The sequence below is a fragment of the Dasypus novemcinctus genome, chromosome X (genome assembly GCF_030445035.2).
Source record: "Dasypus novemcinctus isolate mDasNov1 chromosome X, mDasNov1.1.hap2, whole genome shotgun sequence".
In the NCBI taxonomy this organism is placed as follows: Eukaryota; Metazoa; Chordata; class Mammalia; order Cingulata; family Dasypodidae; genus Dasypus; species Dasypus novemcinctus.
This window is the reverse complement of record NC_080704.1, coordinates 56,835,059-56,846,249: the sequence shown is the minus strand read 5'-3', so window position 1 is coordinate 56,846,249 and position 11,191 is coordinate 56,835,059. Positions and strand designations below refer to the sequence as shown.

At 53.9% G+C, this 11,191-nt stretch overlaps 1 protein-coding gene across 1 annotated transcript; it reads left to right on the top strand.

Annotated features, from left to right (window-relative positions):
* The first annotated feature begins 882 nt into the window (after positions 1 to 882).
* On the top strand, positions 883 to 10,180 carry KCND1 (potassium voltage-gated channel subfamily D member 1). The gene is made up of 6 exons (XM_071213382.1): positions 883 to 3,789; positions 5,711 to 5,873; positions 5,979 to 6,062; positions 6,150 to 6,248; positions 6,524 to 6,774; positions 8,753 to 10,180. The coding sequence occupies exons 1-6, from the start codon at positions 2,669 to 2,671 to the stop codon at positions 8,976 to 8,978; spliced, it is 1,944 nt and encodes a 647-aa protein (XP_071069483.1). The 5' UTR covers positions 883 to 2,668; the 3' UTR covers positions 8,979 to 10,180.
* Positions 10,181 to 11,191: the final 1,011 nt, after the last annotated feature.

Here is an 11,191-nt window from a genome sequence, read left to right as displayed (position 1 = left end):
GCATTACCAGTCCACCATCACCACACTTAATTACTAAAGATTTGGCACCTTCTGAGTGCCATATCTGGTGCCATCCCCTTTATATACTTTCATTTAATGGTCCCAATGACACCAAGTTGTGGGTACTTCTTTCCATCTGACAGCTGAGGAAACAATGCAAGTCACTTGCTCAAGGACACAGCAAGCCAGTGGCAAAGCTGGGGTTCGACCCTACTGAGGCCCCAGGGGCACTCCCTACCCAGTGCACCTGCTACCCAGGAGCAGAGCTCTCTAGGAGAGGAGGTGTGACTGGAGGTTGCTGGATGTGGCCTGATGAGGGAGTCTGTCTCTTTGAGTGGGGCTTGCCTGGGAGAGAACCTGGATAGGGTTGGGACGGTGGATTGTCCCTATTTGCACTTCACACACACCATTTCAAGTCCGAAGACAGGAAGATGTGTGCTCCAGCCTTAGTTAGAGGTTAGAGCTGGGGCTCCAACCCATGAAACATCCCCCCCCCCCCAGGGGCAGCTATGGAGGCCTGGGCAACTTAGGGAAATGCCCCCACCAACTCTCCCCCACCACCTTTCCAGCGCTTGTACTGCCTGGGGGGCAGGGAGGGGACACAGCGCTGCATCATTCCCTGTGGCACTCCGCTCTGGGGCCATTAACGGTCGGACGCCTCCCCATCGATTGGATCTGCTAAGTGCTGCTGATTCAGGCTGGTGGGGGTAGGGGCCCCTGGGGGCAGCGGGGGGGGGGGGGGGGGGTGGGGTGGGGAGGTGGGTAGAAGCTAGGCAGGAAGGGAGGGGAGTCCAGGAAGGAGGTGGGGAAAACTGGCAAAGCTCCCTGCCTCCCCCATTTTCCAGATGACGCGACTGAGGCCCAACCAGCTTTTGAGGAGGCGGAGTCTCCCCAGGGTCTCTCTCAGGCTGTCCTAGGAGAGGGGGCTCAGGGAACCACAAGGCCCCTCCCCTGCCTCTCCCTCTCCCTGTCTCTCTCCCTCCCTCCTCCCCCTCCCCCCCCCCCTCTCCATCTCCTGGCAAGCTCGGAGGGGCGGGGAGAGAGCCAGAGGAGGAGAATTCAGGCAGCTCTGCAGAGGGGGCCAGGAGCTCCGGTGTGTGGTACCCCCAGCCCCACCGCTGTCGCTGCTGCTGCAGCGGGGACACAGGTGAGGATGGCCCTGTGGGGAGGGGGAGGGGGCCACCAATAGCGCTGTTCTTGTGCTTCCCTGGTTCACTCCCCGCCACACGCTCTAGCCCCTCCTGGGACAGTCTCCCGGGGTCCCGCCAGGCCTTGTCCTTCCAGAGCCTCCTCCCAGAGACCCAGCCCCCTCCCCCTGCTTGTGCCGCCTTCTCCTCCTAGGCCTGGCTAGTGCTGCTTCTCCTCGACCTCCTCCTCTGGCTGCTGCCGCTGCTACTGCTGCTGTCCAGCACCTGCCGCCAGCCCCTCGGGGTGTGGTTTCCCCCAGACCTGCCCTCACCCGTGGGACCCAGCCTCATTTGGCCTCCCCTACCGGCCTCCGGCAGGGCCCAGCAGACCCCCGCCCCCTCTGGATACACACCCACCTCTCCCTTTCAACACTCCACCCCCTCTCCAGCGCACTTTGAGGGGGATCCCCATCCTTTCTCTTATCCATCCCCTCCATGTCCTGGGCTGTGCCTAACTTCCTCCCAATTGAGTGCCCCAGCCCCTCCAGATTCCCCAACCCCCTTCCCCCCCCTCCCCCCAGAACTCTTGAGAGTGTGGACCAGGTTTTCTCAGCCTCCCCCCAGATAACCCTTGCCTCCATGCCTCTCAGCTTCTTGAAAAAAATAACCCGGCTGCCTAGCTTCCCCTCGAGATACCCAACTTCCCTCTCCAGCCCCGCTAGGGGGCCCCAGCCTCTCCTTCCTTCCCCAGAACTCCTGTAGAGTGTAGACAACCCCCACCCCTCAGGCTATTCTTGGCAGCGCTGGGCAGTCCCAAGACACCTCCCAGCCTCTTTCCAACCTCCTGGCTCTATAACCACCCCTCTAGATGTACCAGCCCCTTTTCCAGACCCACAAGGGGGGCTCTGACTACAGTATCTTTCCCCCAAAAGTCTTGAGGGTGTGGACAGTCCTCCTTTGTGAACCCCTCTGGAAAGCACCCCCTGCCTTCCAGACACTCAGCCTCTTTCAAACACCTCTGGTCCTATTTCTACGCCCTCTGGATGCTCCAACTCCACAAAACGGCTCCAACCCCTTCTTCCTTCCCTCAGAACTCTTGAGAGTGTGAACCATTCCTCCCACCTTTCTTGACCTCTCTAGACACCCCCAGGCATCACTCAGACACATGCTGACCCCTCTAGAACCCTCCCCTTCTCTCTAAGTACGTCCTCAGATCCTTCTCCACCCCTCCAGATGCCCCATTTCTGCTCTTCTCCATGGGCCGTAGTCCTTTCCCAATCCCTCAAGACATCCCGAAGGTGCCTCCTAGACCCTCTAAATGGTCTCCCCCAAAGCCCCTGCCGGTCTCTCTAGTTCCTCCTCCTAGTTCCTCCTCCTAGTTCCTCTTGGCCTCTCTAGACAGCGCCAGTTTCCTTGTCCGGGTGGCCCGGGGCCTCTCCAAGCCCCACCTCCCCCACCATCCTGGAGACCGCCAAGTCCTCCTAAACGCCACTTCCCCCGCCACTCCCCGCCGAGTGTCGGCGGGCCCGGGGAGCGGCAGGATGGCGGCAGGCGTGGCCACGTGGCTGCCCTTCGCCCGCGCGGCCGCCGTGGGCTGGCTGCCCCTGGCCCAGCAGCCCCTGCCCCCGGCGCCGGGGGTGAAAGCGTCCCGCGGAGACGAGGTTCTGGTGGTGAACGTGAGCGGACGGCGCTTCGAGACGTGGAAGAACACCCTGGACCGCTACCCAGACACCCTGCTGGGCAGCTCGGAGAAGGAGTTCTTCTACGATGCCGACTCGGGCGAGTACTTCTTCGATCGCGACCCGGACATGTTCCGGCACGTGCTGAACTTCTACCGCACGGGGCGACTGCACTGCCCGCGGCAGGAGTGCATCCAGGCCTTCGACGAAGAGCTGGCTTTCTACGGCCTGGTCCCCGAGCTCATGGGCGACTGCTGCCTGGAAGAGTATCGCGACCGCAAGAAGGAGAACGCCGAGCGCCTGGCGGAGGACGAGGAGGCCGAGCAGGCCGGGGACGGCCCAGCCCTGCCGGCGGGCAGCTCCCTGCGCCAGCGCCTCTGGCGCGCCTTCGAGAACCCCCACACGAGCACCGCGGCCCTCGTTTTCTACTACGTGACCGGCTTTTTCATCGCCGTGTCGGTCATTGCCAATGTGGTCGAGACCATCCCTTGCCGTGGCCCGGCCCGGCGGCCGCCGCGGGAGCAGCCGTGCGGCGAGCGCTTCCCGCTGGCCTTTTTCTGCATGGACACGGCCTGCGTCCTCATCTTCACCGGGGAATACCTGCTGCGGCTCTTCGCGGCCCCCAGCCGCTGCCGCTTCCTGCGAAGTGTCATGAGCCTCATCGACGTGGTGGCCATCCTCCCCTACTACATTGGGCTCTTCGTGCCCAAGAACGAGGATGTCTCCGGGGCCTTTGTCACCCTGCGTGTGTTCCGGGTGTTCCGCATCTTCAAGTTCTCCAGGCACTCCCAGGGCCTGCGGATTCTGGGCTACACCCTCAAGAGCTGTGCCTCTGAGTTGGGCTTTCTCCTCTTTTCCCTCACCATGGCCATCATTATCTTTGCCACGGTCATGTTCTATGCTGAAAAGGGCACAAACAAGACAAACTTCACAAGCATCCCTGCGGCCTTCTGGTATACCATCGTCACCATGACCACACTGGGGTGAGTATGGACCCCCACAGAGGGCCGTGCCTCCTCAGTTACACCTGCCCTTTCTGTAAAACTAAGGTTACATGAATGATCTTTCTCTCCTTCTAAGCTTTAGTTAAGCTATCTGTTAAAAAAAAAAAAAAAGTGAGGAAGCTGAACTTAATCTCCACATCCCTCCCAGCTCTGACAATGCCTTGATCTTCCAGGTCAGGAGACTTGGCTTCAAGGATGGTCTTAGCTGCTCTCTCTCTCGGTTGATGTGGTTTTCTCCAGGCCTCAATTTTCCCCTCCGTAAAATGAGAAATGATGATCCCTTCATCATTTAGAGAGGATTCAATGACACCACAGGTGTGCAAGTTCTCTGGACACTTTGGAGGCAGGACAAATAGGTGTTAGCTTTCCATCACCCCCTTTTTCCATCTTGAGGACCCATGTCTCCCAACCCTCTAGAACTATCTGCTCGGTGAGGCACTACCTCTGTGACTCTGTGTGATTCCTTGATGTTCCCTGGAACAAGATATTTTCAGTATTATTTTTTAACTGCTAATCCCTGAGAGGAAACCTAGCTGGGATCAAAGTATAAATGGAATCATCCAACTCAGGTAGTTCTTAAAGACGTTGTCCAGGGCAGGTACTTTGTCTGATTCTTTGAGTTTCTGTCAGTGGGATTAGGTATATAGTTAGTGTGCAGTATTTGTTGAATGAATGAATGAACGGGCTTGTTCAGTGCCTTAAGAGAGATATAGAAAAATTGATTTTCTATATCTATATCTAAAATTAATTAATCACTAAGGAATAGTGATTAATTCTGGTTGGAAGCTCAGGATTGACAAACAAATACTGAGCCCTGACAATGGGTTGGAACTGGTTACTCTGACTCCTTTTGTCCTATTTGGGCCTCACAACAACCCTAGGAGGGTGGACGGATGCCCCTGTCTTCTAGTTGAGGATATGGTCTGAGATGACACATCACTGAGCTAGAAATTGGCCAAGTTGGGCAGAGTCCCAGAAGTTCAGAATGTATCAAAATAGAGGAGGGCCCAACCTGAGAAAAGGCTGAGAGGCTAAGACTGCAGAGGCTGGGTTTTGTGGAGGGGTTCTGTTTGGTCCTGTGGCAGTTATGAGCTTGGGCAAGTCAGATAGGGAACCTCCCTAAGGTTCAGTTTCCTGTCTCTACAACAATTCGGGGGTGCTCCATCTCCATTATGGGGAGGGTTGGCATGGACAAAGGAAGGGGAGCGTTTCAAGCCTCCCCCTCCATTTTTTTTTTCATATGATGACAGTTTCCAGGCTTCCCTCTGGGGGAAGAAGGAGGGGTCCAGCCTAGAGAAGGTAAGACACAAGTCGGCCAAATTGACAGAAGGTTCTCTCCTGGGACTCTGAGCCCCTCGGCTAGCCAGTGGTTGTAGAGGTCTTTGTCCCCCAAGAGGCTATCTTTACTGCCTGAGACTTCCTTATTCTCTCCTGTGCTTGGTATTAATAGATTCCCAGATGACTCAGATGCCCAGCTCAGCTCAGATGGGGACAGCAGATGGTAGGGACTGAGGACCAGGCCCATTTCTCTCTTTTTGAGGGACCAGGACCTCATATGTGGGAAGCCGGCACTCAGCCACTGAGCCACATTGGCTCCCCTGAGTTGGTTCCTTTGTGTGCCTGCTGTCTGTCCTTGTTTCTAGGAGGCACCATGAACTGAACCTGGGACCGCCCATGTAAGAAGCAGGCGCTCAACTGCTTGAGCCACATCTGCTCCCCATTTCTCATTTGAGGAACCATTCCCCCATATTTTGCAGAGCCCGAAATGGAGGCTCAGAGAGTTCGAGTGGCTGGCTAGGGCCCCAGAGAGCGAGTCAAGGTTGGCTGGAGTGGAGCAGGGGACCGAGGGGTGGGTGGGCACTTTCTTTGACCTTGGCCTGCTACGCCCCTCCCCCCCCAGCTATGGAGACATGGTGCCCAGCACCATTGCTGGCAAGATTTTCGGCTCCATCTGCTCCCTCAGTGGTGTGTTGGTCATTGCCTTGCCAGTGCCGGTCATCGTGTCCAACTTTAGCCGCATCTACCACCAGAACCAGCGTGCGGACAAACGCCGAGCACAGCAGGTAACTGCACCTTCCATTGGAGCACCTCCAGTGCCCCCGCCCCCCCAGAGACTGTCTACTCTTGGGTCCACCCGCCTGACCCTTTACTGCCACGTCTCTCTGTAGAAGGTGCGCTTGGCAAGGATCCGGCTGGCCAAAAGTGGCACTACCAACGCCTTCCTGCAGTACAAGCAGAACGGGGGCCTTGAGGTGGGTAGGGTCCCAGATTGGGTGGGAGGAGGGTGAGTGGTAGGGAGGAGGAAGGTACTGACCTCCTCTCTGCTCCCTCCATTCCAGGACAGTGGCAGTGGGGAAGAACAGGCGCTGTATGTCAGGAACCGTTCTGCTTTCGAGCAGCAGCATCACCACCTACTGCATTGTCTGGAGAAGACGACGGTGAGGCCTAATAAGAGGAGGTGTGGACAGACCAAATGGGCTCACTCTGCTCCCAAGACAGCTCCCTCCCTGGGATGGGAAGCTCATCACTCATTGTGGAAATCCCAGAGGGCTTCCTGGAAGAGACTCCAGGGAGAGCCTGAGCCTTGAAGGATAGGTAGGGGAAGGGAAGCAAGAGCAATCTCCAGAGAGGAGGGAATGGCTGAGCAAAGGCCCCGGGAGAGGGATCAGCTCCCACGGTGTGTCCTGTGACCCTGCCTCCCTTCTGCCCACAGTGCCATGAGTTCACAGACGAGTTGACCTTCAGTGAGGCCCTGGGAGCTGTCTCACTGGGTGGCCGCACCAGCCGGAGTACCTCCATGTCCTCCCAGCCAGTGGGTGCCAGCAGTCTGCTGTCCTCTTGCTGCCCCCGCAGGGCCAAGCGCCGTGCCATCCGCCTTGCCAATTCCACTGCCTCGGTCAGCCGTGGCAGCATGCAGGAGCTGGACACGCTGGCCGGGCTGCGGAGGAGCCCTGGCCCTCAGAGGTAAGCACCCCTTCCCACCTGCCAGCCACCCCTGGGGAAGCACAGAGCTTAGACCAGTGAGTCTGAGATTTCATGACTCTGAGGCCCAGCAAGTCAAGCTGGACCCCAAACTCTCCCAGGTCCTGCCTTGAACTCTTTGTTCTTCATTCATGCCTACTACGAACATTTATTGAGCACCTACTGAATGCCCAGGCACTGTTGTAGGCCTGTGGGAGGTAGCGGTGAACAGAACAGACAGAAATCCCTATCCTTCTGGAACTCATATTCTAGCGGGATGGGATTGTGTAGCATACGTAACATCTGTAAGCACCAAGGAGAAAAGTAAATCAGGGCAGGGGGTGATGCGGTTTCAGCAGTATGGTCAGGGAAGGCTTTACTGAGGTGACTTCTGAGCCAAGACCTGAAGGAAGCAAGTGAGTGAGCCAGGGGCCTATCTAGAAGAAGAGCTTTACAGGTGGAGGGAAGAGCCCAGGAAGAGGTTCTGAGACAGATGCTTGTCTGCATGTCAGGGACACAGCTACTGACTGAGGTTGGAGTAGAGTGAGTGATAGGTAAAATGAGAAAGAAATGGGGACCAGATGGTGCAGTTCCTAGAGCAGACTATTGCCAGGACCTGGGCATTGATAGGAGTAAGCATAATACATTATACATACATCTGTCTGTCTGTCTGTCTGTCTATCTATCTATCTATCTATCTATCATCTATCTATCTATAGATATATATTAGTAAGAGGTTGTAAATGTTTTTTTACTTTAAAAGCTTTATTGAAGTATGTCATTCATACATGAACATACATAAGCAATAAATGTATGGTAAAATTTGTGAACTTACAAAACAAACACGCGTGTCATACAGGGCCCCCATACACCACCCCACCACCAACACCTTATATTGTTCTGAAACATTTGTTACAATCTATGAAAGGGCATCCTCAAAATATTACTACTAATTATAGCCCATATCTTACATTTGGTGTATTTTCCCCCCAACCCACGCTATTATTAACAACCTGTAATAATATTATATACTTGGTATAGTTCATGAGAGAATGTTCTCATATTTGTCCTGTTAACCACGGGACATCATCCGTCATAGGATTCCCTGTGTTATCCAGTCCCGTGCTTTGTACAGTCCATTCAAAGTGTACACTCAGTAGCTCGCATTTTCATCAGAGTTGTGCTGTCATCACCTCAGTCAATTTTAGAATGTTCTTATTACTCCAAAAGGAAGAATGCCATACCCTCATATACCCCCCTATTGTTGTCCCTTAGGATTGATACAGTACCTTCTTTGCCATTGCTGCAAAAATATTACAATATTACTGTTACCTATCATCCATAAGTTATATTAGTTGTAATTTTCACATTTATCACCATATTCTTAACACTTTGTAAAAGAAGAACATTCTTATATTTATACTATTAACCACAATCTTCATCCACCACAATTTTTTTAATTAAAAAAGTTGCAGATTTACAGAATCATCATGCATAAAAGACACAATATACAGTTCCCATATACCACCCTATTATTAACACCTTGCCTTAGCATGGCGCATTTGCTATAATTCAAGAAAACCTTTTTCATCATTGTACTTTTAACTCTAGTCCATTGTTTACAAGAGATAACGTTTTTGGGGGGGTGTGCTTGTTATGTTCTAGGCCCTGTTCTGAGCACTTTGTGTCATTCATGGTACTCTCCACCACAACCCTGTGAGGTAGGAAATATCGTCATTCCTTTATTACAGATGAGAGGAAACAGAGGCTTGGGGTGGTTATGCCCATCCCAATTTGAACCCAGGACTGTCTGACTCTGGACCCCCTACTCTCTACCACCGTAATTGAGCATGTAGGGGAAGCACTTAGCACCATGCCAGGGGCCCAGTAGGTGCTCAATAAATGCCATGATTGCTGTGATGAGGATTAAGATAAGATGACTTTTTAAAGAGCCTTCCATCTTCCCCGTCCTTGTCCACAGCCGCTCAAGCCTCAATGCCAAGCCCCACGACAGCCTTGACCTGAACTGCGACAGCCGGGACTTCGTGGCTGCCATTATCAGTATCCCTACCCCTCCCGCCAACACCCCAGATGAGAGTCAGCCTTCCTCTCCTGGCGGCGGCAGCAGGGATATCAACACCCTTAGGAACTCCAGCCTGGGTACCCCTTGCCTCCTCCCCGAGACTGTCAAGATCTCTTCCCTGTGAGGGGTGGGCCTACCTATCCAGAGGGCCCTCTTTGTTCTTGGGACCTCCTTTCCAAAGCCATATTTTGGGGAGGCAGATAGGGGCAGGTCTGGGGACCCCTTCTGCCCTCCAGTGAGAACTATGCAATGGAGTTTCCTGGAATGGCGCCCCCAGTGGGGAAGTAACCAGGGAAAAGGAAACTTCTCCCACCCCAGACGATTTTCCTGGTGGGAGCCAAAAAGGCAGGGCTTCCACAGCACCCACCCTGCCCCCAGCTTCCTTGCCCTGGCACTCCTGGATGGGTCCCTCTTCCCTGGCTGGCCTCCTGCATGCCCTTCCTCTTGGGCCCTCAGAGGTAGGTAAATCTCCCATCCAGTCCTAGCAAGAGAGCTGAGAGTTCCTCTTCTCTCTGGCTGGGCTGTGGAGGTTTGGGGGTTCAGAGAAGAGAGCCCTCACATCTGATGTGTTCTCTGGGAGAGGGCCCCATCTTCTACAGGCCTGACAACTCCCAGACTCTGAAGCTTGGAATGCAAGCACAGGCTTCCATGGGCTGTGGTCTCAGCAGTGACCTGCCCCTGGCCCCCAGGCCTTGGCTGAGGGGTCTGGTCACCCCTGCCAACACACAGATAGCACAAACACCACCACCCCTTTCCCTGGCTGCTGGAAATGGGTCCCTGCAACTCCATCCTCTGTCAGGCCTCCAGTAAACCCTAGCAATAGCAGCTGCTGCCGTGACATTATGCAAGGCCTCTGCCCAGTTTGCTGCAGCATCTACATCTTCCCTAATCAGAGGGGCCACCTCTAACCATTCCTCCTTCTCTCTTTTCTGGTTTGCTTCCTTCCTGGGTTGGGCTGGAGTCTGGACTGACTGAGATAAGAGCCTGGCAGCCGGCAAGAGCTGGGCTGTGTGTGGAACTCCTGGGCTGATTCTATGCTCTTGGGAAGGAGTCCAGAAGCATCAGGGGCTGAGGCCTGGATTGGACCTAAACTCTGGGAATAGTAGGAGGCAAGAGGAACTTCTCGATCTCCTCCTCCTCCCCCATGACTCCTTTTCACAAATTCCCCTCTCTTTTTCCTCTTGGGTCACCTTCTGGAACTCCGTGTCTGCTCTCAAGCTGAACTCTGGCATCATCTCAGGTTCCCTGTCCCCAGCACTGTCCCCATGGAACTGGTGGCTGACAAAGATGTAGTTTTCATCAGTCAATAAAATCTGAGAGGAGAGATGAGGAGTGAGCTCCTCCTGGCTCTGGAGGCTTGGGGAGCTGGGTTCGGCTGGGGGTTAAAAGCACTCTGATTTTAATTCCTTTTAACTGGTGTGGGAAAAGGAATAGAAGGTGGACGGTTGGTGATAGGCTCTGGAAGATGGGGAGCTAGGAGAAATGAAGGAGGATGACTTGAAAAGGCAAATCTACAACCGCTGAGGCTGACTAGGAGGCCCTGGTACATGTGCCTCAGACAACATCTGATCATTCAAGAAGGCGAAACTGAGACCCAGAGTGGCACATAGCTGGTTAGAGGAGGCTCAAACCCAGGTTTCCAGATAGCACACATCTCTGAATCCAACCCTAATAGAAAGCTTCCCTGCACTTGGTGAATGCCTCTTCCTCATGGAGGTCCCCTACATTCTCTCTTCTGACTAGTGTGACTGGGCTCTGGAGCAACAAAGACAGACCTTGAATTCACTTCGACCTGGGTTCCAGTTCCTGGGTGACTCACTTACTTTCTCTTGCCTCAGTCTGCTCCTCTGTGCAATAGAGATGATCACTCATTTGTTCACCAAATATTTATTAAATGCATACTGCCTGCTCATTCTAGGGATGCAAAGGTGGGTAAAGTGGACATTGTCTCTAACCTACAGAGTTGAATGCAGAAGCAATTAAATTATAGTATAGTAGAACTAAGATTGATGTGTTACAGGAGCATGTAGATGGCAGGAGAACCTAGCCTGGACTACACATAAAATATGAGTTGGAGGTAGCCAGGTCAAAGGCCAGGGCATGAAAACATCTTGGGCAGAGGGAACAACATATACAATGACCTACAGATCACTAGAGCAAGCTCAGGGTGTTTGGAGAAGCACCAAAAGTACTTCTGTATGGCTGGGGATGAGAGTGTGAGGATGTCACAAAGAGGAGGAGGTAGAGGGAGGCCAGGTCACAAAAGACCTCTGAAGCTATGATACAGATGTTGGACTTCATCCTAAGGATACTGGGGACCTCCGAAGGCCTATCAAC